Source organism: Micropterus dolomieu, linkage group LG08, assembly GCF_021292245.1.
Source record: "Micropterus dolomieu isolate WLL.071019.BEF.003 ecotype Adirondacks linkage group LG08, ASM2129224v1, whole genome shotgun sequence".
NCBI classification, from domain to species: domain Eukaryota; kingdom Metazoa; phylum Chordata; class Actinopteri; order Centrarchiformes; family Centrarchidae; genus Micropterus; species Micropterus dolomieu.
The window spans coordinates 12,603,865-12,629,408 of NC_060157.1; the positions used below are offsets into that span (position 1 = coordinate 12,603,865).

At 41.0% G+C, this 25,544-nt stretch overlaps 3 protein-coding genes across 6 annotated transcripts; 2 read left to right on the plus strand and 1 right to left on the minus strand.

The window, feature by feature from the left end:
* The first annotated feature begins 1,412 nt into the window (after positions 1-1,412).
* LOC123975047 (sushi domain-containing protein 3) lies at positions 1,413-7,566 on the plus strand. Its single transcript, XM_046056168.1, has 5 exons — positions 1,413-2,244; positions 4,169-4,363; positions 5,184-5,331; positions 6,127-6,294; positions 6,412-7,566. Exons 1-5 carry the CDS (start codon positions 2,160-2,162, stop codon positions 6,752-6,754), a joined length of 939 nt encoding a protein of 312 aa, XP_045912124.1. The 5' UTR covers positions 1,413-2,159; the 3' UTR covers positions 6,755-7,566.
* Positions 7,567-7,673: 107 nt separating this feature from the next.
* Positions 7,674-12,863, plus strand: LOC123975048 (caspase recruitment domain-containing protein 19-like). 2 transcript variants are annotated; one of them, XM_046056169.1, is made up of 6 exons: positions 7,674-7,821; positions 9,206-9,351; positions 9,502-9,658; positions 10,293-10,361; positions 11,931-11,996; positions 12,127-12,863. In XM_046056169.1, the coding sequence occupies exons 1-6, from the start codon at positions 7,815-7,817 to the stop codon at positions 12,237-12,239; spliced, it is 558 nt and encodes a 185-aa protein (XP_045912125.1). In that variant the 5' UTR covers positions 7,674-7,814; the 3' UTR covers positions 12,240-12,863. The 2 variants fall into 2 exon arrangements, with proteins under 2 accessions (XP_045912125.1, XP_045912126.1); XM_046056170.1 differs by having other exon boundaries at positions 7,679-7,836.
* LOC123975049 (ninjurin-1-like) lies at positions 12,861-25,243 on the minus strand. 3 transcript variants are annotated; one of them, XM_046056172.1, is made up of 4 exons: positions 25,192-25,243; positions 19,305-19,542; positions 17,154-17,312; positions 12,861-13,495 (listed from the first exon to the last, which is right to left on the minus strand). In XM_046056172.1, exons 1-3 carry the CDS (start codon positions 25,231-25,233, stop codon positions 17,170-17,172), a joined length of 423 nt encoding a protein of 140 aa, XP_045912128.1. In that variant the 5' UTR covers positions 25,234-25,243; the 3' UTR covers positions 12,861-13,495; positions 17,154-17,169. The 3 variants fall into 3 exon arrangements, with proteins under 3 accessions (XP_045912128.1, XP_045912130.1, XP_045912129.1); XM_046056174.1 differs by lacking the exon at positions 25,192-25,243 and adding an exon at positions 20,534-20,724; XM_046056173.1 differs by lacking the exon at positions 25,192-25,243 and adding an exon at positions 20,643-20,675.
* Positions 25,244-25,544: the final 301 nt, after the last annotated feature.

Genomic DNA, 25,544 nt, shown 5'->3' on the forward strand with positions numbered 1-25,544 from the left:
GAAGAGAAAACTCAAACACTTTATGCAGAATAATATCTCAAAATGTCCTCATTCACTGTGTCTCTTTCTCCTTGTCTACCTCTAAAGATGATGTAAAATACTCTTGAACACTGAATTCATGGAAACCAAAGTGGTATAAGTGTGGCCACTCAGCAGTTAATGAAACAGAACTAAAAGGGAGAGACACAAGTTCTGAGATTTGGCTTGCTTTCAGCTATATCTTCATTCAAATTCAATACTCATAAAAACAAATGTTATGACTACCAGTGACAGTGGGAGCTGAACTCCAGCCTCACTTGCAGAGTTGCACAAATTAAAACATTTTAGGAGGCTTGTTTTCATGCCTACAGACTGAGAAGAGAAGAGGAAACAACGATAACACATACCTCTACTTCCTAACTTGATTTGTTTTCTCTAGATAAGGGTATCCTGAAGAACAGTTACCTGTGTACCATAAGAGGGTACAATAAACAGCATATTTTATTTCACAGTTATGAACATAACTCTTGAGCATTTACATATAGTCCTTAAGTCTCAAGCATGAACACTTTTAATCAGCCATGCTAATATATTCATAAATGATGAGGCAAACCGCTGTCTGAAAAGAGGCTCTCAGTGTGTGTCTGAGGTGATGTCTGGGGGTCTGCTCAGGTGAACAGGCAGAGACACTTATCACCCACAGCAGAAACAGTCTTATGCATGCCCAGAATTCTCAATGACATTAGACTGATGTGCAGTTTGAACAAGAGAAAAGTGCTTCTTTTAGACGGGAATGCAAAGTGAAAATATATTATTAAGTGTAGAGTTTATATGTTTTTTGTGTTCTGCAGTGGATGCTATGGAATAACGCATCAGATATTTTTCCCTCAAGACATTTTCAACTTGCTTTGGTTTCATTTATAGCTGTTATTATTGTCATTACATCTCCATGTACAGCTAACCATGGTTACTCATTTTGTAATGAAGCCGTTTGCTCATTCTTTGTGCTGTGAACTCATCGATGTTGACTGGGTTTCATTCTATTAAGAAACCTGTCAGTAAGAGTTACACAGTTAAATGGTCCATATCATCCACCACACATCCGCCACAAGAATAACTGACCTACGACACAACCAGACACAGACAGGGAAGTGAAAAATTCTGACATGTAATCAGACATAGGTGTAGCAAGAAGCAATGTATTCCACGCACAGTTAATTTCACTGAAATGTGTTGTATAATGCACTGTCTGGGCTCAGCTGAAAGATCTTTCCCTCTCACACCTTTAATTAGATCCTTCACATTATCAGTCTGACTTTTGTCCCTTTGGATTTGTGGATTTAGCACTGCTACTGTTGCAACTTGCCAGCATTATTTAAATCAACCTCCTGTATCTCCTACTTCATAGGTGATGTTGAGCATTGGTGAATATCAACTCGGGGACGCTATAGATAGTACCAAAAGCCAGTTTGGACATAACCAAGCACCACATGTCTTTGTAAACCAGCTCTCTTTGATTTGGAACTCACTCTATCAACTTATGCCTGTTTTGTTTGTGCAAACATTATTACCTTGTATGTGAATGCTTGTGTCAGGATTGTAAGCTGTGTATTAGCAAACAGAACCTTTTTTAATGGCCTCCTCTTACTTAAAGATGGGCTTTACGTCACTGTGTTTTGCACATTTTCAACCCTGTCTGACGAACACCCTGATAGGCTCAAACAGCAGAGCGGTGACATCCTGCCAACAAAGAGCGCTTCATTGCTGTAGTTACTCGTCGCTGTCCTGTCGCAGCTCTGATATCCAACTTGACCTGACCTGGTGTAATCCACAAAGTCATTTTTGCTTTGGTCGACAAGGTCTTGGCCGATCACATTCATCTCACTTCGTCCTCTCGTGGGCTCATCCGCTTGCGCCACAGCAGCCACAGCGCGCTGTCCAACCCGGGGCATTAGAAGAAGTGAATGATGCGGTGAGAAAGCATTGTGGGAGGACTCAGTAGATGACAAGCTGTTCCCTGGGAAGCAGAGAGGCGAACAAAATCGCACGGAGAAGCTCACGCACGACCCCACCTACGGAATCCCCACTTGTTTAGCCTGTACCGGGAGCGAAGGAGCACAGTTGCGCAGTCTTTACGCACAACCAAAGAGCGGACCGTGAAGCGTCTGTCTGTCACCACCATGTCAGCGGCAACAGCTTCAGTAGCAGATGTGTCCAAGACTGATTTAACAAACAAAGATGACAGCCGTGACCGGAATAAATCAGGTAAGACAGATGAAATCAAAGCAAATGGTGTCAAATTTATACACGAGTTGAACGTGTAGGATGTGTGTGTGGGACGGAGACTTGTTTTTGGCACTTTGCACTTATTCCAGTTGTATTCTTCACATGAATGCCGGTATTTGTACGATTTTAAATAGATATTGTGTGTGTGTGTGGGGGGGGGGGGGGGGGGGGGGGGGGGGTCATCTACAAGTTGTGCGTTTTATTCGAACATTGATCCCTAAAAAAAAGAGATTTAATGTGTGTGTGTGTGTGTGTGTGTGTGTGTGTATGTGTGTGTTCTCGCGCGTGTTCTCGCGCGCACGTGCCTGTTGTCTAAATGCTAGACCTATATTTCCTCGTGCAATATCCCTTTAGGGACTTGCAGTAATTGCTGTGATAGCAGTATCCTAACAATTGTTCTAGGATAGTCTAGATAGGCTGTAGAATGCGTTTGCTCATTGTCTTTTTTTCGATGGGTATGTGATCATTTCTAAGAAATAGAATTCACATTAAGAATACACTTTTCATCACACACTAAGTGTCATCGGGGGTGACTGAATTAACTTCAGGCGCACCTGTCTTCCAGATCTCATAATTAATATATTTTAAAGAAAAACAAATAATGAGGAAGTGAAAAAAGGGCGGCAACACCGGTGGCTTTAACAAACTTCCGACGAACAGTGGGGTGTCTCACACGCAAGCTCCCATAGCCACACACACACACACACACACACACACACACACACACACACACACACACACACACACACACACACACACACACACACACACACACACATTACATAAAAGTGATGCTCTCTACTTATCGGCAATGAAGTGCGTCCTTGTGTTACATAAACTTGAATATGGTGGTACTGACTAATGGTAATAGCTTTCAGGGGACTTTTTATCCCAGTTAAGTCTGGCCCAGTGCCATTGTAAAATGTGATCAGAAGCTTGTGTGGTTCTTTAAAATGAAAATGCGCATATTTTTCACCTAACCTCGTTTCTTTCGATTTATTTTATTAATGAAACCACGAACACTTTTTGTGTGAAGCCCCTTGTGGTGATAAATGTGCACCACATGTTTTTAACAAGAAGTGCACAGCTCCTCTCACATTCTTGGATAGTTTCCTTCATTTAACAGTTACAAAGAGGAACATTGCCCAGTCCCCCCTATGTCTGGAGTCCATTGTTTTAGTAAAAACCAGATAGCAGGTTTCCCAAAGTAAACAATCTGGTTGTGACTTTTCCTGGGCCTGATCACAGTTATCGTTCCCAATTCTGTTGGAAACCACTTAATTGATGTCACTGTGTCTATTTGCATTCCAACAGCTTGTGTCATGATGAAGTGATAACCTTATGTTGAAGGTAGGTCGTGCCAGACTGCTGGTGTACTGAGCTGACACAGTGAGAGACCTCGCCTTCTGTAATATGCTGAGCACTGTGCTGTATGATAACCACTTTTACCGTGGCTCCAGATGGTCTGTGTGTTTCCACCAGCCTTGCAGGCCTTTTGTTTAATGATTTATCACATTTCCTGCTTCGATACTGTTAGAATTCGATGCAGCGCAGCACCAGGCTGTTACGGGGGGAGCAGCATTTTGTCACGCAGCGTAGTGCAGCCCTACAGGGGTTCAGCGCTGATAGCTGTGGAACGACTGTCCCATTCCACACTGAATCTCATCTGCAGTGCTCCATTCTTCTTTGTTGTTCACAGTGTTCACGCTGAATTGTTGTTGCACTTCATTTGAATTCTGAGTTGTCTGATCATCCCTGTGAAAACACATTTCTTTTGAAGATGCATGAATTATACATATATTGAAACTATGGGTGACCTTTTGGTGATTCATCGACATCTAACATCTGCAGCATAATTAAATAACAACCACTGTTTTTGATGCACACGATCATCCTCTTTCAGGTCAGTCCCAGGCTCAGTGCACACCCATGCCCCTGCCAGCCCTGGGCACCCAGAGGATCATACAGGGCAACGGTACCAATGTGGGCACAGTCATTTCCCTGCAGTGCCCAGCCAGACACAAACTGATAGGAAGTGAGCTGATGTGTGTCATGGGCACCAACAGCACCCACTGGGTGGGGGAGACCTACTGTAAACGTAAGTAGTGACTGAGGCCCAGGCATGACAGTTAATATAGAAAGAATGGCACTCATAGGAGTTGCCTGCTTGAAGCCAGGTTACTGTATGAAAAGTGTTCATACACATGGTAATGTGCCAAAATGTGTTTGTGTGTAGATGAAATGCTTTTACTGGGAGAATTGCAGCCACTGCAAAATTGAACTGTCTGTCAGCTCATTATTCTGAAGAGATGGAATATATATTAAACATTATGTGATAGGCATTGTGGCTATGGGCAATGTTACTGGAAGACACTTAAGGTTTTATTTGGCTTGGAATAATTAATACTCTAAATTACGTGAGAACTCATTCGAGAAAAAATTATTTGTTGCTTGGGGATGAAGCACATTTAAGGGGAATATTAATGCTAAGGTAGAGAGAACTAATTTCAAGCACTTGCACAGTTTTTTTTTTTTTTGGTAAGTGAGTGGAAGAAATTAGAGTACGATCTTAATTGTGTTTCAGGATCAATCATCATGGGAGAGATGAAGCTGCCTGATGTGAAACTGTGTTTTATTGTCCTTTCCATGATGAGCTGGCTTGTGAACTTTGTTGCAAAATGACTATATTTCTGCCCTTCTCCTCTGGTTAAATGACAAAGAGAAACTTTTGATGTAGCAGTCTATGTGGCAGACTCCATCTGTAAAGTCTAAGCAAGGTGACAGTGTTTTGTGTGTACCTGAGTCTGATTAGGAATTGTTCTGTAGATTTTTCAGCATGATCGATGGAGTTGTCTAATACTTTGAGTGCATGACATGGATATTAAGTCAGTCAGCAGGCTTCTTCTCTCACACTCCAGCTATGTCTTCCTATGAGAACTACGGTTTCCGTGTCGCTGTGCTGGCATCCATTGTAAGCTCAGCCATTATCTTCTTGATGTCCATGGCATTCATCACCTGCTGTTTGGTCGACTGCATCAAAGAGGACAAAAAGAAAAAGCAGGAGCGGTGAGTGAGAAGCAAACTTACTTAAAAGTACCAATACCCAGATTGATAGAGCACATGAATTAAGGATGAGTCTTTACGCAAGGGCCAGGGTTCAAGTCCACCCCAGGCATGTCATCCCCTCTCTCTCTCTCCCTGCCTTTCCTATCTCTCTTCACTGTCAATAAAGCAGAAATGATCCCCCAAAAAAGTACCAATACCACAATGTAAAAGTGCTCTGTTAAAAGTAAAAGTCCCGTATTTAAAATCCTATGGTGCCATGTGGAGTTTTATTGTAAACAAACAAAAGTGAAGTTGGCAGTCAGTGTCACTCACCAAAATGCATTGTGTCTCTCCTTGAGCTCTATTAAATGTGTTCACATTCCTCATAAAACAAGCTGCAAAAACTACAACATTCCCCGCTGAAATAGAGTGAAATAGAAGTTACATAAAATGGAAATACTCAAGTCAAGTAAATGTACATAAAATTTGTACTTACAGTGAGTACAGTGCTGAATGTATTTAGTGACTTTTCATCATTGGAAGAAAAGCATGTAGAGAAAAAAGCAGAGGCATGGCGATGGCACAGTAGATAAGACACATGCCCTGGGTGTGGAAGACCCAGGTTCGATTTACACTGCAACGCATCCACCAATGTGTCCCTAAACAAGACCCTTAACCCCTAGTTGCCTCATAGGCGTGCAACCTTTGACATATATAGCAGTTGTAAGTTGCTTTGAATAAAAGGGTCAGCTAATGTGAATTTTCAAATTGAAATACTTTGACATGCAGGTTTAAATGGATTTTTTTTAAAAACAGTGAGTCAGATGTGTGGCAGTGGGAGGAGCAGGCCCAACATCTCCAGGACAACAGATCTCACTATAACCATATCGGCAGGAACAATAACAACAACAACACCCAGGAGAAGGTGCTTTCACTGTGGGACACCGGCTACCCAGCCATGTGTGACAACATGCGAGCCTGCAGGTAAAACGTGGGCTGACTTTTGCTTAAACGACCAGAAAGGGAAAAAAGTTCCAAATATCACTGAAGACATGCAGACCAGCAGAAACATTAAAGAACATCCTGTGTTTTCCTCCACAGATGTCATCAGCAGTACGCATATGCTCCTGCCTGCACATATGGCCCCACTCCTGCGCTTTCTGCTCTCCCCGGCCGTGACTACAACCAGCCTCTCTTACCCCGAAACCCAGAATCCTCACACATCGCTGGTCCACCACCTCAGTACTTCGGACCTCCTCACTCCTCATGTCGAAGTGCGAGCCCAGGCCTGGTCCAGATCTCAGCAGTAGGGCCTGATTTGGTGTGGCAGTATGGAGAACAGCAGAGCAGTTTGTCAGAAGTAAACCCATCAACCACAGATGAGTCCAACATGAGAAATATAAACCCTGCCAAAGAATTTTCGATACGGATTATATCAGTGTGAGGACACCATCAGTCAAGAACTTGTTCAATGACCAAATATGACATATGACATAACAGTGTCAGCTGTATCGGACTATGGGAAGTAATAACTGAACATTCCTGGTAATGATGAAATGATTATGTCTGAAGTTCTAGACAATATGAGGGCTCTATATGCATACTGATCTGACAGACTTATGTGCCTTTTGCTAACTTCAATGGCACACTGCCCTCTGTCTGAAAAGCGGAGCCATTGCACTTTCAAGACACCAGCCTTGTTGGAGACACTCCCTTGTAATTAGAAGGTCAAGGCACTTCTATGCCCTTAATTGAGCTTTTCAGAAACCAATTAAACTGTTATGTTGTGACTTAACAATTAAGGTGTTTACTGACATAGTTCATAACACATTGTAGGCAGCTGAGGGTCTGCGAAGCTCATCTCTGGGCAGGAGTGTCCAGTTTGTTGGATGAGGAGAGCAGCCTGAAGCGAGTATGTAAATATAATTTTTAAAGAATGTAAATAAATTAAACACTTCTACTGATAACGAGTGAGATTGTATTGCAATGGAAGGAGCGCAATGATGTACAGTTCCCTCTGAGGGACAAATGCAAATGCAGGCCAACATGATAAGGCAGCAAAAGCCTACATTGATTTTGACAGTATGTGTAATAATGTAGCCTACACACAGGAATGTCAAGTGAAATGGTAAAGAATGTATTACTGGCAGGGGAAAAAAGCAACAAATTATTATTATTAACATTGCCAGGTATAATTGACCCAGTGCATCGTTAGTATAAAATGATGTAGGGAATGAAATAAAGTGATAAATGACACCTCTGTGGTTCAGTTTTTGCAATAGAAAGCTCTGCCTCTTCTCCTGGTAATCTGCCTGTCAGGTCAGTCTGCGGACTGATAATCATCATGTGACCCTGAAGTCGGTCATGTGGCCCCGGACGGTCGCAGGGAGGCGCAGCGCGCCGCGGGTGGACAGTAGAGACCATCAAACCAGGGAGAGCAGGAAGTTTTACCGGGAGACTGTCGGTCGGAAAGAGCACGTCCCACCCGCCGTTTGTTTGTTAGTATGACAGGTTTGTGAATCAAGGGTAAGATGTTTTGTCTTGCTTTGGATAGTTTACAACATTAATCCCCGCGCGCTGACTTATAGGATGCAGAGGATCGCTGACCGCCCACTGTGCTGCGTGGGTGCGCCACCTGTTGCATACAATAACAGTTTTAAGTTTAGTCGTTGCATAAAGCACGAGCAGTTAGAAAGACGGGTATATGTATTAAAACGCTACATTATTTAATAACCTACGTTATGGTTTGACGTTCTCGCCAGAGCCGTCCAGACTTTTAAAAATTAAATATGGATGATGAAGCTCCTCCTTCTGCCAGTCACATACAAATCTGTGGGTAAGAGTCCCATTTAAATAAAATGTTTGTAAAGAAGTCAGTCATTGGGGTGAGGTTATTTTATTTTATCCCGCTGAAAGAAGGCTACTTTTTTACATAATGTGCATTTCAGGGTATTCTATCTCACTTTGTTCAAATGTATTTAATAAAGAAAAACTTAACAAATTAAGTTTTCTTACCCACAACTATACAATTTAGAGATTCAGTTGTTAATAAAAATTTTACACTAGACAAACTAGTAGTAGACAACTTACCTATGCAATTTTACCTGGTGCTTAAATAACTTAGTTGGCAAAGGACTTGCCTATTTTCTGCACTTCTACAGACTGTTAATAGCAACATGTGTAATGTGGCAGAAGAGACTTTTTCAAAAATCATGATAACACATGTCAAACCCACAACTGCACAGGAAAGTTCAACAGTTGTCACATTTAAAACCCTCGCCATGACTTACTGAAGGACACTTAACAGGAAAAATGGCCTCTAAACACCGCATTAAGCATCAGAAGTGAGCTGGAAAAAATCAACAGGAAGTTGGGAAATTTGGGACTTTGTGCTGCTAATAGGCAGTATAACAAAGTATACTTCTTTTAATACAGCCTCACAAATGACCATTGAGTTGAATCAGCAGCTTTTAAGAACAAGGGCTTCACCAAACTGGTATTTTCTACAAGCCTCACAGGCTTTGTATCGCAACGTCTTACCGTCATTTTGTGCCCGCCTTAACTCAGTAGACATGTTACTCATCAAGTATTAGCATTAAACTATTCAAGTAAAGTGTGGCCAAAGTGACAGTTTTGTGGTAAGTGTGTTAACCTTTCTAAACGGGAGAATAAACCTCTTAGTCATTTATTTTCAGAACAGGACTGATGCCAAGACCAGCTTAAGAAACTACTTAAGACTAGACATAAAATCTGCAGGCCTTCAATTAGAGCTTTGTAGCATGCTCTAATTGTATAGTGTCATAACCTGAATCTGAAGAATATGAATTTAAGAATTAAAGTGTGTATGCAGTGTAGAGTGCATTTTATTTAACACATTTCTCTTGTTCTTGGCTAGACATTGATGATTACCATGTGCAGCTCCGGGGGGACGCCCATTTCCTGTGCTCAGATCAGCGGATGGACACTGAACTGGTTGACAGACTGGTCCTACAGCTGAACAGGATCCACCCACAGATACTCAGTGACAAGGAAGCCCACAGAGTAATTACAGATAATATGACACAATTCCAAAAAAATCCTGTTTTGACAGTCCTTACATTTCTGCAACTGAATTTAGTCTTAGAAAAGAAGCACAGTGTGCAGGTATACAGGTATGTGCAGTGATTCAATTCAGCATGTGTCTCGCTGCAGTTCAGGAACCTCAGCGTACCCACCAAGGTGCGGTTAGCTGAGCTGTTGAAGCACCTGCATTGGAAGGGCGATGAGGCATGTCATGAATTCTACAGGGGACTTCACATCCACGCTGAGGACGTCTACTCCAGCCTGCCCACCAGAGTCACACAAAGAGGTAAAAACACTGAGCAGGGCAGCTCAGACGTTTTAGTGGCTGAAGATTGCCACGTAGAACTGCAGACAGGTGAGAATCCTCTGGTCCCAGTATAGTTGGGAGATGAAATTAAACGTACAGTAGAGTCAGCGCAGGTTTTATATATAGCACAAAAAAGTCAAAAACCTTGAAAAAAATCAATATCAATATCCAGAAATGACAAAATGTGTGTTAATCTCTGTGTATCTGGTATAGTCATGTGCCAGTGTTTAAACATATCATTATTAGTTTTCTAAAATTCCTGTGCATAATTATTCAAGTTAATTACACTGATTCATTATCAGATGGTGTTAACCTAAAAAGCTTCTCCCTGCTGACTCTTTTTTAACAAAGTTAGGTTGTCCAGTATATCCAATATGTCTTAAGTGAGATGGTTAGATTGGTAGAGGTGGTAAATATAGTGTACCATCGTGGTGGATCCCCTGCTGTGCAATTGCCCTGTCTGGCCTTATGTGGACTTATACTGTTTAAGATACAGAGAGAAGCCAACGTTCTGCCTGTACTGAAAAAGCCAACGTTCTGCCTGCACTGAAAAAACACTACTTCAAGTAGTGGATCTTAGTGTGGGGTTAACCAGTTTTACTCTCTGTTCTAGAGGTGACAAATCCAAAATGGACATACAATGTGGCAATCTACCCAGAGCAATATGTGCTCAATAACAGAGGTAAATATAACCAACATCAAACACTACTGCTTAGTGCATTATATATCATTTCTGTTCATTTATATTATTAAGTTAAATTGCAATTCACTATCTAAGTGTTAGTGTAACATCAACGACCACACTAATGTTTCTGTAAGTTGCAAGCATGTATACCTGAAAGTACTGCAAACAACTATTCAAAGTCTGTCATAGGTTTTTAGATTTTTATTTTAGAACAATATGGAAATTACCTTGCAGAAAATTTATGTTTTCATCATGAGGTAGAGGTAGAGTTGCGAGCAAGAACTGATATGAAAACACTTCCTCTGTAGTGCATTCAAAAAAATTTTGACATCTGACATTTGATGATTGTATCCAAAACCAAAGCTACAACATGTATATTTGATCTGATTCCATAACAGCAGAGCTCACACGTGCATAACCCTATAGTATAACAGCCATCTCTCAAACCTGAATGTACATGCTTAAAACTGCATTCAAGTGTGATGATAACATTACTTTTGTAGAGTTTAGTGTTTGTATGAGGTGGTAGAGACTTTAATTATGACATGTATATTAATGTTTAAAGTAACCATTAACAGACAGTAAACCTACCCTTATGTACACATAGCCCTTGGTGATATGATCTGTTCTGTTACTTTATATTATTTATTTTGTTGTTTTTGATGTGCTTTTCATGTTCAAAAGGCAATACAAATACATTGTGATGGATTATCGGTTTAAAATAAGGTGTCTAGTCTGCAAAATGACTTTTAATCCTAACCTGGCATGAACTGAAAGCAGTGGCTGCCCGGAAAGTAGGAAGTCATTCTCAAAACCAATGTTAAACTTTGAGAAAGGATGAGCAGTAGTGTAATTTAATGATAATAAAACATACCTTTAATCTGCAGTTGTAGAAGTTTAATTTGGCAAAAGACTGCTAGGGTGTTTATATAAAATATGGTGGTCTTACAGTTTGTGTATGTGTCAGGGTGCCTCTGTACCCCCCACTGATTCTCAGATAAGCCCCTTAAGTCCAACTAAGCTTTGTTCTTCAGCAAATGCAGTTGTCTGCTGAACCTTTTAACCCCTAGCGTCAGAATGTGGGCCCCACTGCTCTGCACTGCTTCTCCATTCATCATCCTGTTGCATCCAGGGCTCTGGCTTTTGTGGGTCAGTTAAGCTCACGTGTAAACCCCCTGTCCAAAACAGCTTCCTCTGTCCTGCATTCCTTTCAGGGGCATATCCACTGTGTCAGAGGTGTTTAAGCAGGGAAATGGGTCATCAGTGATGTAGTGAAACACTGACTCCCAATCACAAGTCATACTAAGAAACAATGGCTTGTTTAGACTGTGAACAAGAAGATAATTGTCTTTTCACAGAGCAGCTTTGGACTTTGGACTCTTTGGCCTCACCATATACTAGAGTACATTTCTGTTGTTCTTGGTTATTTAGTTCTTATCATTTATAAGGAACACACCAACCCACTATCCACATTTAGTATGCCCATCTGCTTATCACACATTCCTATTGTTTATAGGTGTTACTGGTCGATAGTCGCTGATGAGAACTTTCTCTTCCCTTCTGCAGGACCAATGTTCTTCCTGAGCTGTTTCAGTTTTGTAGTTGGTATTGCAATGCTCTACTATTACAGAGGTGAGTCATACAGAATGATGGAGAAGTGTGCAGACTTATTTGTTCTTGAGCATTTGAAATTACTTTGGAAGCATCCAATTTGTCTTCGGATTTTTTAAAAACTCATTGTTGCCACTATTTCTCCCCACAGAGGGTGAGACGTTGAGATGTACTGGTCCGTTCCTTCACTGCTCTGCAGCAAGACTTAGTAAAGGTGCTAAAGATGTTTTAATTTCCTGTGCTGAGGTTGGAAAGAAGAAATGAGGATGTTAAGGTGCTGAAACGCTTAAGAACGACCGCTGTGAAAAGAACAAGCCATGCAATTTGCCACTTTGCTGTGCCAAACTTGAAATACACTTTGAGAGCTATAAACTTTTTTTTTTCTAAAATTACACGGAGTTGTTGGCACTAATTGACTCCTCTTAAATCCCTGAGAAGTGACATTGACACGACTCATTCTGTCATAAAGTCCCACTGTTAACTTTTCTTTATATGAAAAAGATTTGTAATGAGGGATTTATTGTGTGTGCAGAACATCTAATTCCAATGACATTTTCAGGTAAAATGAAGCATAATATTAACTGAATAACTGTGCTCACACTCACACACACACACACATACACAAACTCACACACATACACACACATACACACACAGGTGTTTTCAATCACGCTGGCTGATGCCACCAAACTCTGTGTACTAATAAGAATGATAAAGGGTTAAGTTGTCCTGTCCTAACAGGTACAACAAAACCAACAGAAGTGTGAAGGAGATGTCAATCAGGCAGAGTTTGTACACACCCACGCTGTCCCGAGAGGAGGCGACATGAGTGTTACTTTAACAATGTTCAAATTTTGTACAAATAAAGCACACCACATTTTGACATCACCTGGAGTTGTATCTTATTTTCAATCTAGTAAGACAAAGATATACATAGAAATGCATACAGTTAATTAGCATCAAATACTGTGTGGTATTGCAGTCTAATAGTAACATTCACAGTAATGAGCAGGACCATGATTAGATTTTCAAGGTTTGTGTCTGGCACTGTTTTGTCTGCAGTGAACTTTACATAGAGATGGTAAATCGTTTATCTGAACAGCATCAAAAAATACACTAGAGGGCACTGCTCCCTCATCCAGTGCACCAAAGTGGGAAACAAGGATGATGGAAAATGTTGTGGTGTGCTATAACAATGACAACTGAGGGCAACAGACAGCATGTCCTGCATTAATGAATGACAATCAAACTGAGTCCATCAAGTGAATGAATTAAGTTAATTAAATGCTACATTAAACGCTGTTGACTGCTCAAGACAGACTTGTATTCAGGGTGGATGCATGCCATAGTCATTTCAAGTGTTTCTCCATTTATCATATAATATGATACTGATTCATAATTGTAATAATGAATGTGTAGAAAAATATACATCCAAGATAGTATATACAGTACAACTCTGTTGGAGAGATTAGGGTGTTTGATCTCAGGAGATTTGCGACACTTTTCCTCCTCTTCCTTTCCTGCAAAGAGAGCAACAGATGAGAGAGGAGTCAGAGAGAGGGGGGGGTGGGGGCGCTAAAAGGGGTTGAAAGTGTCACCAGGTTTGATTGTCCAGTTTGAATCCTGGCATCCACATTCCCACGAGAGAGCTATTTATAGTCTTGCTTCACGCGACCTAAAACTCCTCGATGAACATCAGCATCCTCAGATATTAAACTTCACAGTACTCTGTAAAGGTTTTAGGCATGTATGGAAAAAAAGAAAAAAAAGTGAGAATGTTTTTTAAAACACACATGTTTATTTATGTTTATAAATTAACAAAATACAAAGTTAAGGTGAAAAGAATAAAATCAAATCAATGTGACCACCCTTTGTCTTCATAACAGCATCAATTCGTCTAGGTACACTTGCACATCGGCTCAAACATCTTGGGGAACTACCCACATTTTCCTATGGATTTAGGTAGCCTCAGTTGCTTCTCTCTCTTCATCTAACCCCAGACAAACTCCATGATGTTGAGATCAGCAGCCTGTTGCAACAGCGATACGTAAGTTCTACCTTAAGTTAGGGTGCAAAGTCCACGCTAAACAATACGTTGAAACTAGTTAGTTTGAGACTTAAGCTCTATTGATGTTTGGTTGCACCACCGAGACGTAAAGTGCATCTTAGCTACTCTGGCGTAAAGTCCATACTCATCAAAACAGTGTCGCAGAAAATGACGTTTACACATGCCATGGCCAATCAGTGAACAGCACTATTCTTAACAGAGTTTATTACGGTTTTGTCATCTGTTTGTCTCTCTCTCTTTCAACATTTTGCAATACTGAAGAGGCTAACGGCTAAAAATATCAACAAAACACCAACAAAAAGGTACGTATACAAGGACAAATAATTATGATTAGGTGATAACTATGAAACCTTAATCTACAGCTAGTCTCGGTGACATCGAGTGGTAAAACCGTTAACTACAACATAGACCTAATTTAACGGTGCCCGTAACGAACGGTAAAGTATAACGGGCAGATGAAATTGTAACATTATAACTTATATACGCGTAGGAGCCATTATGCCCCTCATATTTCAAAATCTATGCTTTGCCCCCCCCCCACTTTTCTCTGGTGATTTTGGAGTTGGCTAGGCGAGAAGGTTTACTATGAGTGGCTAGTCAATCAATCACTCCACATCAGACATGATTAAACGGTTGAAACGCGGACAAAAATCGTGTAAGTTAATTTGCTCCTCCTGATCCCAGTCACCCCCCCTTTCAAAACGATGCGCCATGACAACCACTTGACTATTTTATGGAGGACTTTACACCTATTAATTATGTCTACGTTGGACGTATTTCAGCTGGTGCAACCCTTAAAATGTTAGTAGCACGTAAACTCCGACTTAAGTTAGAAATTACGTTCAAACTAGGCTAAGTTTGAACTTACACATTGATGGTGTCTACGGTTCTCAACGTTGCACGTTTCGTTGTGCCTCTTCAAAAGAGCTATCTCGACACCACAGTCTGCCTTGAAATTCCTGTCTGGTCAAGACCTTGCTGATGCAGTATGACTACCTTGTGTCTTGTTGCTGTGCTCAGTCTTGGCACGGTGTATGACTTTTGACAGTAAACTGTCTTCAGCAACCTCACCTTGTTAGCTGAGTTTGGCTGTTCCTAACCCAGTTGTATTCCCCCTACACTGTTTCTGTCTCAGTTAATGATTGTGTTTCAACCTACATATTGAATTGGTGATCATTAGCACCTGGCGATATGCCAACAAAATCCCCGACTTTGTGCAAGTGTACCTTAAGAAGAATTGCAGCTGTTTTTAAGATAAAGGGTGGTCCCATTAAATATTGATATGATTTAGATTTTTCTAAAGAGGATGTACTTCCTGCGGTAGTTGAAGAAGTTCAGCCTGCCAAAGACAATGATGGTGCACTTCTACACCGCCATCATTGAGTCCATCCTCACTTCCTCCATCCCCATCTGGTACGCTGCTGCCACCGCCAGGGACAAGGGCCAACTGCAGTGTGTCATTCGCTGTGCAGAGAAAGTGATTGGCTGCAATCTTCCATCTCTTCAGGACCTGTACACCTCCTGGACTCTGAGGTGTGCAGGGAAGATTGCAGCGCACCCCTCCCATCCCGGTCACAAACTGTTCCAGTCCCCTCTGGTAGGAGGCTGTGGTCCATCAGGACCTAAACCTCTCGCCACAAAAACAGCTTCGTAGCTAGCCTCATTAACAAGGCCTGGGTCCCTCACTGACACTCCCCCCTTTCCTCTCAAATACTGTATATCTTTGCACATGTAAATATTATTTAATTTCACATCATTGCACAAAGCCGATATATAGCACATATTTGTTGTTTGCTTTTTCTGATTCTAAATCTAATGTTCACTCACTTTGCATTTTATTAATATATAATTATAATCTATTTATGTCCTTTTTAGAAAGCTACTTTGTAGCATTTTTCCACACTTGCCTAAAACCTTTGCACAGTACTGTACATTATGCATATATATCAGTCTACAGATCTGCCCAGAGTGGAGCTGTGTGTGTCATCAATCTGGCTCTACTCTCGCTGTTTCCACGGTTACCAATGATAGTTGTGGAGGAGGAAAAAGGATCAGGTTGTGACGTTGGTTTGTCATCTCAAAGGTGCTTTGTCACAATCATGTTGAAGATACAAACATGAATATTCTCTAGGTATTTAGCAGATGTGAAACAGGCTCAAACTGCTTTTATATTCTTGTGTTAAACCATAAAGTGTTTTAATTGCACATTTGGTTTGGCTTTAATTGAGGCTTCGGTGGCAACTGCCGAAACACAGTCTAATTAAGGGTTCCGTTTTAACAAGCAGTTCTGCTGGGGTCTGTGCTCTGTTGACTCTGACTCACCAGCTGCTGGTCCAGAGAACCACAGACACTCCGTCTTTTAGCTCATAGCACAGAGAGCAATGGCACAAACAAACATTGTTATAATTGAATGTTAGGCATGACACCTGTGGTTGGGAACAGATGTGTTGGTAAGGTTAAAGGTGTAGCAGAGGAGATAAGGCACACTCTGCTCTGCATACATTTGCTCAACAGGCCCATCAAACCTCCTGGTCCGAGCTGTCTGAAAAGGAACCACGACATCTTGCTCAAATGTCATCAATGCAATTAAAAATTGAAGCCTGTTCAGCTGTCAGCATTTGTGCGTAACTGTGCTTGTGCATTTGTGTCTGCCCAGTGCTTGGGGTCACTCTCTTTCAGCAAAGGAGACAGACAGTGTGAGCTCACATGTGCCTGTTGTCTCCACTTTCCTGTCAGTCCACTAGGAACAAATGTTGTGTTGTTTGCATACCAGACCCTTTTGTTGCTACTGCTGTTTCTCTCTTGTTCGCTGTTTTCTCTCCTTGCCTGCAGCAGTGCAGGACAATGATTTTCTGGTAAATAAACATTGGTTGAATATGGGTTTTTTAAAATAAAAATTCCAGTGGAAATTTCTCTGAGAGCCTGGAGAGGTCAGTGTGTTTGTAGGTCAGGTAGGAGAGGACCAAAAACATGCTGACTACATGGATGTCTATAGAAGCAAACTGCACAGTGAGGCAGGAGAGAAAACACCTGGTTGCATAGAGAGAGGGGAGCAGTGAAAGAGGGGGAACATAAAGAATGTATGTGATTAGCAAAAATAGAAAGAATACCTGTGTGTGTTCTTGGTTAGTCGCCGCGGTTCGGCCTGTGGACTCCAAAGGCTGTGATGAAGATGTTGACTACCACTATCAAAAAAACCAGGCCTGTGGCTAAGCTTTCCATAATGTTCAGCCTCTGATGCTTTTGCTCATCATTTAGGTTCCATCGAACTGTAGACAAAACCAGGAAAAAGAATTTAACAACACACAGACACGCTCGATGAAAGTCTAATCGTACATCAGCATTCCACTTTATTTTGGGACACAAGCCAACTCATTATACACATATTTACTGTCAGCCATTAATCCATACTTAATTCTGGGTGCAGGGAGATGACTGATTCCACATGAATGCAATTATCAAATATTTCATTTCGACAAGAGGAAAAAGAAGTAGCAGAACACAGATGAGTAGGACTGAAAAACAACTCGTCATGATGAATTACAAAACAATCTTATGTAAGGAATTTTGTAATTAATAAATAAAAAGCAGAGATTATTTCTTTTAAAATGTGTACATTTACATATGAGTGCAAACTGATTTGATGAAACTTCGGATAAACTCTGCTATTTGGATTTCTGTTATTGGAGTGTTCTAACAGAGGTCTAACTGGCTGTGTAATTGACCCCAATGTAAGTAAGTAATATCACTATGTACAGAACATACTGTATTTTATGTCTGTGAATGGCAAATTCATGCACTAGCCCATTTCTGTATTTTGTCACATTCATCAAATGTGCAGGCTCAGTTTATACACACAGCAATGGGTTCTGTGAAACCACAAACAATCAGCAGTGGTAAAGGTAATGTCAACAAAACACAAGGGTCATTAAACTCCATGTACAATTTAGTTGGGTAACATAATATAAAACATAATTTTGAGAAAAGTAGAGGGCTTATATGGTATGAAATTAACAGGCTTCTGATTCAAAGCACACAAAAAGAACAATACAGGAAAGAGTGAACTGATCAAGGGAAGCTTGTATTTCTTGTAGAACACTGCTTCATTTTGTTTGCACCTTGTTACATTGAGCCAAATAAAATTATGGGAAAAAAACAACTAATCCATGATGACTAATCCACGTGATGACATAACAGATAATAAAAGGCGTCATGTCCATCATCACAGGGGCTTGCCTATGAGCAATGTTAATCTTTGGTGGATCAGGAAAATGTGTATATATGAGGGAGTATACAGTAGCTGTCTCACTACAGGAACACGTTATGTGTACGTGTGCGTATGAGTGTCGTAGTGGGAGATTACCAAAGGTTAAACGGTATAAGGACCCCGTCTGGTTGTATATGTGTGTGGGGGGGGGGGGTATGTAGGCCACTCAATTCACGCCCCACTGGCTCCAAAGACAGAGCTGGATCCACAGGGACGGGAGAACGAGGGGGGAAGGGAGAACCGAGAGGGCAGCCGGGTTTAGAACAGTCAAAGAAAACGAAGGAAAAGGAATGAAAAGAGCAGTGAGAATGAGATGTGTTTGATATTCTGGTAGAAACAAGGGGGGCTGGTGGAGTCAGAGGATTTGGTGGATGGAGGGGGTCAGATGGATCATTTTTAAATGATTAAAATTATACATTACTACAGAGGGAGGAGCACAAGAGCGATAGGTCAGTGTATACCAGTAGTGTTGTTGTATTTTAGGCATGGACAGGATTCTGACTAACATTGTATCATTTACTCCTCCCGCTAGAGCTGAGATGAGTCAGTGTGGCCTGGCTAAAGTTCACTGACCCGCTGTTCAGTCCGTCAGAGGAAAATGAACTTCAGTCTAATCTGCACAAATACACCTCATCTTAACTCATCTTCCCATTAGAATGGACCTGTTTTTCCAACCCAAGCTGTGGCTGGTAAATGCTTTTATTTTTTACTTTCTTTCTATTTACTCCAAGACATGCATAGACATTGTGGGCTGACTCCCAGCAGCACTTAAACCTAGTGAACTCTGACCTGGTGTCAGGCTCAGTTGCCATGTTAACAGCTAGAGTCCAACTGGTAATGGGCTGTTTGTCAGGAGTCAGTGGACTTGATGCCGGTGAATCTTGCTGAGGGACAGGGTGGAGGGGAGGAAACACAAAGGATACGTGAAGGTTTTGAAGGTTGCCAGATGATAAACAGCAAAAGGGTGGTGCTGTTACTGTGTTTATTTTCTCACCTATGAAGATAAGTAGGACCCCGACTGTGACCTGCAGACAGAGGGAGATGCTGATCAGGGTGATGAGGGGGGTGTAAAAGGAGAGGTTTGGCCCCTGCTCCAGCACAGCCTTTAGCTGAGAAGCGTTGGCCATCAGTAGAGCCACATCCAGCATGCTCTCAGCTGCACTCTTCTTATTGGAATAGTGGTTCATGTTCAGAGGGGCTGGGCTGCTCAACCAAGCATCTGGATTGGAGGCCTGCGGAGAGAAGAAAGTAATAATGTTACTGTTAGATGAATGCTTGGAAATAAACAGAAAGGCATGCTCTGTGCTGCTGTGTTTTGTTCTCCCAACAGAGCGACAAGGCAGCATGCCAATGACACTAGCAGTAATTTTGTGCCTTCTCTGTCTCTGGTTATCATTCTGACCTAATTAGCGCAACACACAGCCATTACAGAAGAGTGACCTTTGAAAACAGAGCCATTAGTACAGCAAAGAGATACTGACAAAAAAAAGTCAACATGTGCAGTGTTCAAGGCTTTCCACTAGCTGTGGTTTCAAATGATCACATTTAGTCTGCACATCTCTGTCAAAGCTCAGTGAGCTCCAAGCATATTATACCACATGTGTTTCTCAGAGCCCTCTCTTCCACTATTTGTTGACTTTTCAAATCAAAGCAGTGTGTCTGACTATCTGTCTTCTCTGTATGTTGTAAACATACTAATATATAGTGATACTGTGACCCTTAGGTCAAATCCTGATCATAAATCCCTGTCTGTTGAAGCAGGATAGCAGAGTTTTCTGGATAACGGCACTCAGTAAAAGCCAGAACAGCTCTTTTATACCCAATATCAATATTTATTTGTATGTATATCGAGCACATAACAAAATGCACCTAAACAAACACTATTTCATATATTAAACTACACATTCTACATAGCAGGGACAGAAAGGAGGAGAGTCATTTAGGCTGTATCCCTTCTTTGAATGATCAACAGGTGATACCCAAAAGCATTAATAAAGAAAAAAGAAATTTCAGTTTTACATCGAATTCTATAACCCATTGATTCTTGCGTGAGTGATGATTATGTAACAAAAGCTTAGCAAGGTGTTGTGTGTGTTTCCACTCCATACCAGTGGACTCTGCATGGTAAATAGAAAAACATGTACTGACTCAGCAGGTGCTGGATAAACAGTCCACTTGTTGATAAATAAGAAATCACTCTCTTTTAAAATGAGGAAAATACACCTTCCTTCGGAGCACTTCTGCTGAATGAACACTTGGGCTGACTGTTCAGCAACACCTGAGCACCCTCACTGAAGATTCGGTCGCATCAAGGCCAAAGCCTGACTCACACACTCTCTGCGAACATGAAATAACCAGCAGTGTTCACAGTCCCATCCTCGAAACTGAAGCCTTCCTCTTTTTCTCACAACACAACCCTGCAGCTGCGGAGAGCACAGTTTGTCAGGGATTAACCAAACCACAGAGCTGGTACGAACTGTCTTCCCTCTGCTCCAGGAATAGAGACAAAAAGAGAGAAAAGCAGAGCTGCACCCTCTAATTTGTTACAGGGTAGGCTACAGCTGAATTACAATGTCTTGAGGAGATTCACAACAATCAGCTGCATGGTTAAGTTGATGTATGTGGGGTAAGTATAAACTGCACAGAAGGTGTGGTTATGTGGGTTGGAGAAGAGCTAGTATACTGCTTGCAGTAATTATTTTGATGAGTTTCTTCTTTCTACATGGATTACACATGTCACTGGTCAAGTTATTTATCTGGCAGCAAACCTCAATATCATTTTAGATTTTTACAATTTGGCATAGCTTCATGTGAACACTGCAGAGACATCTCGACCGCATCCAGAAAACCTTCCAAATAACATCTCCATGGGCTAAATCTTTTTCACTCTGAGCCGTAGGCCTGATGCCCCGTGGAAAGACTCATAGCAAGGAATTAAACAGCTCTTCAAAACACGTTTCCCTAGATTCCAAGGGAAACGCAATGCGATGTGTTGTTGTGCCCTTGTGACTGTGATTTGTGCCACAAAATGGGGACACCGTCATGACGTGTCAGGGTCAGCCATTCTGCTCTCAAACACTGACAGAGGCTTTTCAAAGACAGCCCTTTATCCCAGAGTCAACAGACCACAGTGAGATAATGCTTGTTGTGAGCTCACAGGTTGGAAACATGCAGTCACTATGTCTAGAAAAACAGCAATTTTGGTGAAAATTCACCAGCAAATATAAAGAACTCTTTTCAACGATTACACTATGGTTCATTGTATTGTGTATATACTAAGCCAAGACTAAAGGCCACCTACTCAGTCAGTTCAAGCTTTTTGTCAGGATTAATCCTGCTGTCTACTCGTATCATATGGCTGAGAACATAGGATAACAACTAATCACAGCTGAGGAGACAATGTAGAACAAAAAGATGTGTGAATATAGGCTATGGAATGTCACACTGTGCTTTCATGAGGGAGGAGGGGGGGCAATGCTACAAAAGCCATATTACAGGATCTGATCCAGGCTTCAAATTGAAAAAAATGCTAAAGAGAACCTACATTTGCATTTGCACTGACTTTTGTTTTCCCATTTCAGAAGAGACTTGTCAGTCTCCCAGCCATTACAGATGTATTGTTACTTGGCACAATCTAAAACGGAAGGTTCTCATTAAGTCAATCGCTCTGTATTGGTCCAATGCTTATTTTTGTGATGAATTATTCACACTGCATTCCTTGTCTGAAATAGACCCTCGGGACACACCGCAGAGAGAGAGAGAGAGAAAGGGAGGAGGATGTGGAGGGGAGGGAAGACAGAGTAAGACAGAAAAGTTGTTTGAATCTGTATTAACTCTCAGTTATGCGTCACTGTGGAACAGCAAATAGCTTAACAGAATGGTATTTAACACATGCAGATTTCTGCAGAATCAGCTGTCCCTAATATTACAGTATGTGGGTGTAAGAGAAAGTGGTGCAAAGGAAATCACATGGTTAAGTACTTTTTTTATAGAGGACCTCTTAAAATTATTAATGTTGACCAAAGTGCTACAATGAGAAGTTCAAATACATTCATAAGTCTTCAATGACTTGATGAATAGATAAATAAAAACGTACCACCCAAACAACCTGAACTGCCTCTCCCATAATTAGGAAATATGAAACATTTTCCAATTGTAAAACTATGTTTGAATATAATGTTTTTTAATATATACAGAAAATTAGAAAGCACAGTACATATCAAATAACACAGATAGACAAGGGACAATTATAGTCACTTAAAACAGAAACAATAAAACAGATATTCTAAACAGTAAATTGAAGAGGTAAATATCATAGTGGGTCGCTAACTCCTCCAGAGTGATGATCCCTCTTAGATTTATCTGAACAATGGAATGAAAAGAGGAGAGAGGAGTAATTGGGCTGAAATACTAACAGGCATGGAGGTCATTTTGGGAGAGATCAAGTAAAGCGAGATTTAATGCAATGTTTTAAAAAAACAAATAAAATACTGCATCTTTACATTGACACCTAGCCATTACCCTTTTACTCACGACTGAACAAATGTGTCTCATCATAAATAACTATCTTTATGTCCGCCTCATAGCTAGATGCAGTGCAATAGGGCACCTGCTTTGAAATGGGAAAGGCTGCAATTTCTAAATTCCTGAGACTGAACCTAAACCTTGAACCTAATTGAAGCATAGAATAGTTTTTCATTGTGTATTCAAAGGCCAACTAGTGCTGACTTACTTCCAAGCAAAGGAAATTAACTTGCATACCATATCCTAAACATTTCCCCTTTTCCCACACCGTCACACTAACTGATTATAGCTAAATATCTGCATGTCAGTAACTGTGACAGTATGTAATGATTATTGCTTTTACCACTATGTTTTGTATCAGACATGTAGAAAGCTCTTTGCAGCAACAACGTAGTACCACTTAAGACATGGTAAGACCCTGCATTTATTATTTAGTTAACTGACCTTCCTGCTACTCAGCAACATGATGAAAAATGAAAATGAATTTGAATCGGTAGCTGCATGCGTGTGTGTTTCCCTTCCTTTTGTTTTTTTCCCCCCTTAGACATCAGCACTTCTTTGCTTTACATCCATCATGTCCTGTCAGCGGACTCCCTCTCTCACTCACCTCACACTCTGGCCCCCCTCCAGATGAGGATCGACCGATCTATAAATCTAATTCCCATGATTCTCTGTAGGGCTTTTAGTTTTCACAGCCTTACAAAGTGCAAAGCAAACACGGCTGTTTCAGAGTGTGCTCCATCCCGCTATGGCACTCAGAGAATTAAACATGTTCTCATTCTGGAGAAAGGTGCAATGTAAAACCCACTGATGATCGAAAAAGACAAAAGGACATTCTCTGGAATGTGCAAGTGCTGTACAGAAATCTGATACAGAATCTGATCGGTCTTAGATTTCAGTGTAACACAAGCACAGATATTAAAAGCATGTGGAAAGTCTGAATATAAGATCTTCATTTCACAAAACAACCATAGATTGATTCCATTCTTATTGACTCACACTGTTGGGAGACACATTGTAAATGAGACCAATTGCTAATTTTATTGAGCGTGAGGGTATTACATTCTGCTTCTGTTGGCTGAGCTCTGACAGTCACAGGGAAGTATCTCTGGCTGCCTGGGTTTCTCGCTCTCTCTTCCTCCTCCCTTCTCTCACACACATTTGTACATCTATCTGAAATTAAATGGCGCTATTAAGACATTGACTATAGAGATGACACAGTAAAGCTAATTTCCTTGCCCTGTAAAACTGGATGCAGCTCTGAACTACATATACTGTAATTACTTGTCCAATGGGAACTTCAATTGCCACATAAAATACACTAAACACACGTTGTCCTTCAACAATCTAGTTGTGGCATTAAGTAGGATGACATTATATAAAATTTAAACGGTACACTTTTTTTAATTAGATTTTTTATATAAAATTAAACTTGTGCATTTTGGCCAGTGAAGTGGAAACAAAGGAGTGCATTCATTATTTATAAGGTCACCCAGGTGCCAACATTGCTTCCCTCCTCATCTGACCCAGCATGCCTGAAACAGAAGTGTAGATCTCTTGTTTAAATGTTATCTTTTACTGACTTGTTTCTGTGTGGACATCTATAATCCTATTTGGCATCATTTCTGTTCTACAAAGTTTGTGTTTATATATTTCCCCCCTCACTGGTTACATGTAATAAGACAAGAGGCCCAAAGTGGCATGAAAATGCCGTAACCACAAGGGGTGGATCCGTTAACACCATCACCTTACATAGAAACACAACAACACCAAAGACACAAATCAGACTACGGACCCCCATTTGATAAGATTTTGTCCCAGGATCGCCCATCTGATAGGATTTTGGCTTTTAGATGTTTTACAGAAGGTGTATGAAACCCATGACCAAAATAGTCATACATCCTGTCACTGTGTTACTTTAGTGAAAATAAAGTATTCCCCTTTTTGCTGGGGACCCCTGTAACTCCCTCAAGGACCCCAGATAAACAAAATGTAACAATATATGCTTTACAACTATAAAAAGTATTTTGGATTACTGCTGCATTTAATTCCATTCATTTCCCCTAATAGACTATTCAATGCATCCATCTCTAAGCACTTTGTCACTTGTTGGATTTCCCTTTGGCTGGGTTGGGATTTGCATACAGTTGTTTGCAAGAAAGCAAGAATGAAAATAAACCTTGGTGGTCAGATAAATAATGCAACCAGGCTTCTCTCATTTCTAGCAGTTGCAAGTTGTGCAACCCACAACTTATCATACCAATCTATTCTACTTCAAAAATCGGTCTTATATACAGCATAATTACGGAAAAGCGCAGGATGAACCTGTCTTGTAAAAATGGTTTCAAATATCTTACCTCAGCCCCACTTCCCCTGTTGGTGATGCTGATGTTCATCATTTTCCCATGCGTATGCTACTGCACCGCAGCTGCAGACTGCAGCTCTGAGAAATTGAGATGCAAAGTGTCCTGTTGTAGGGGATGAGATGACGGGACTTGCAACCACATAACCTAGGCCTACTTGACAGAATACCAGATGCACATGCAGTTATTATATGATGTGCCACAATAACAGTAACATGTATTTATTTATTTATTTATTTAGAAAATTGTACTGCAAGCTGTTGAGCTCTGAGTGAGAGGCAGAGGGGCACGTGATTGGATGAGTTGGTGAAGGGCGTGAAAGAAATTTTCACAGACGATAACAAGCT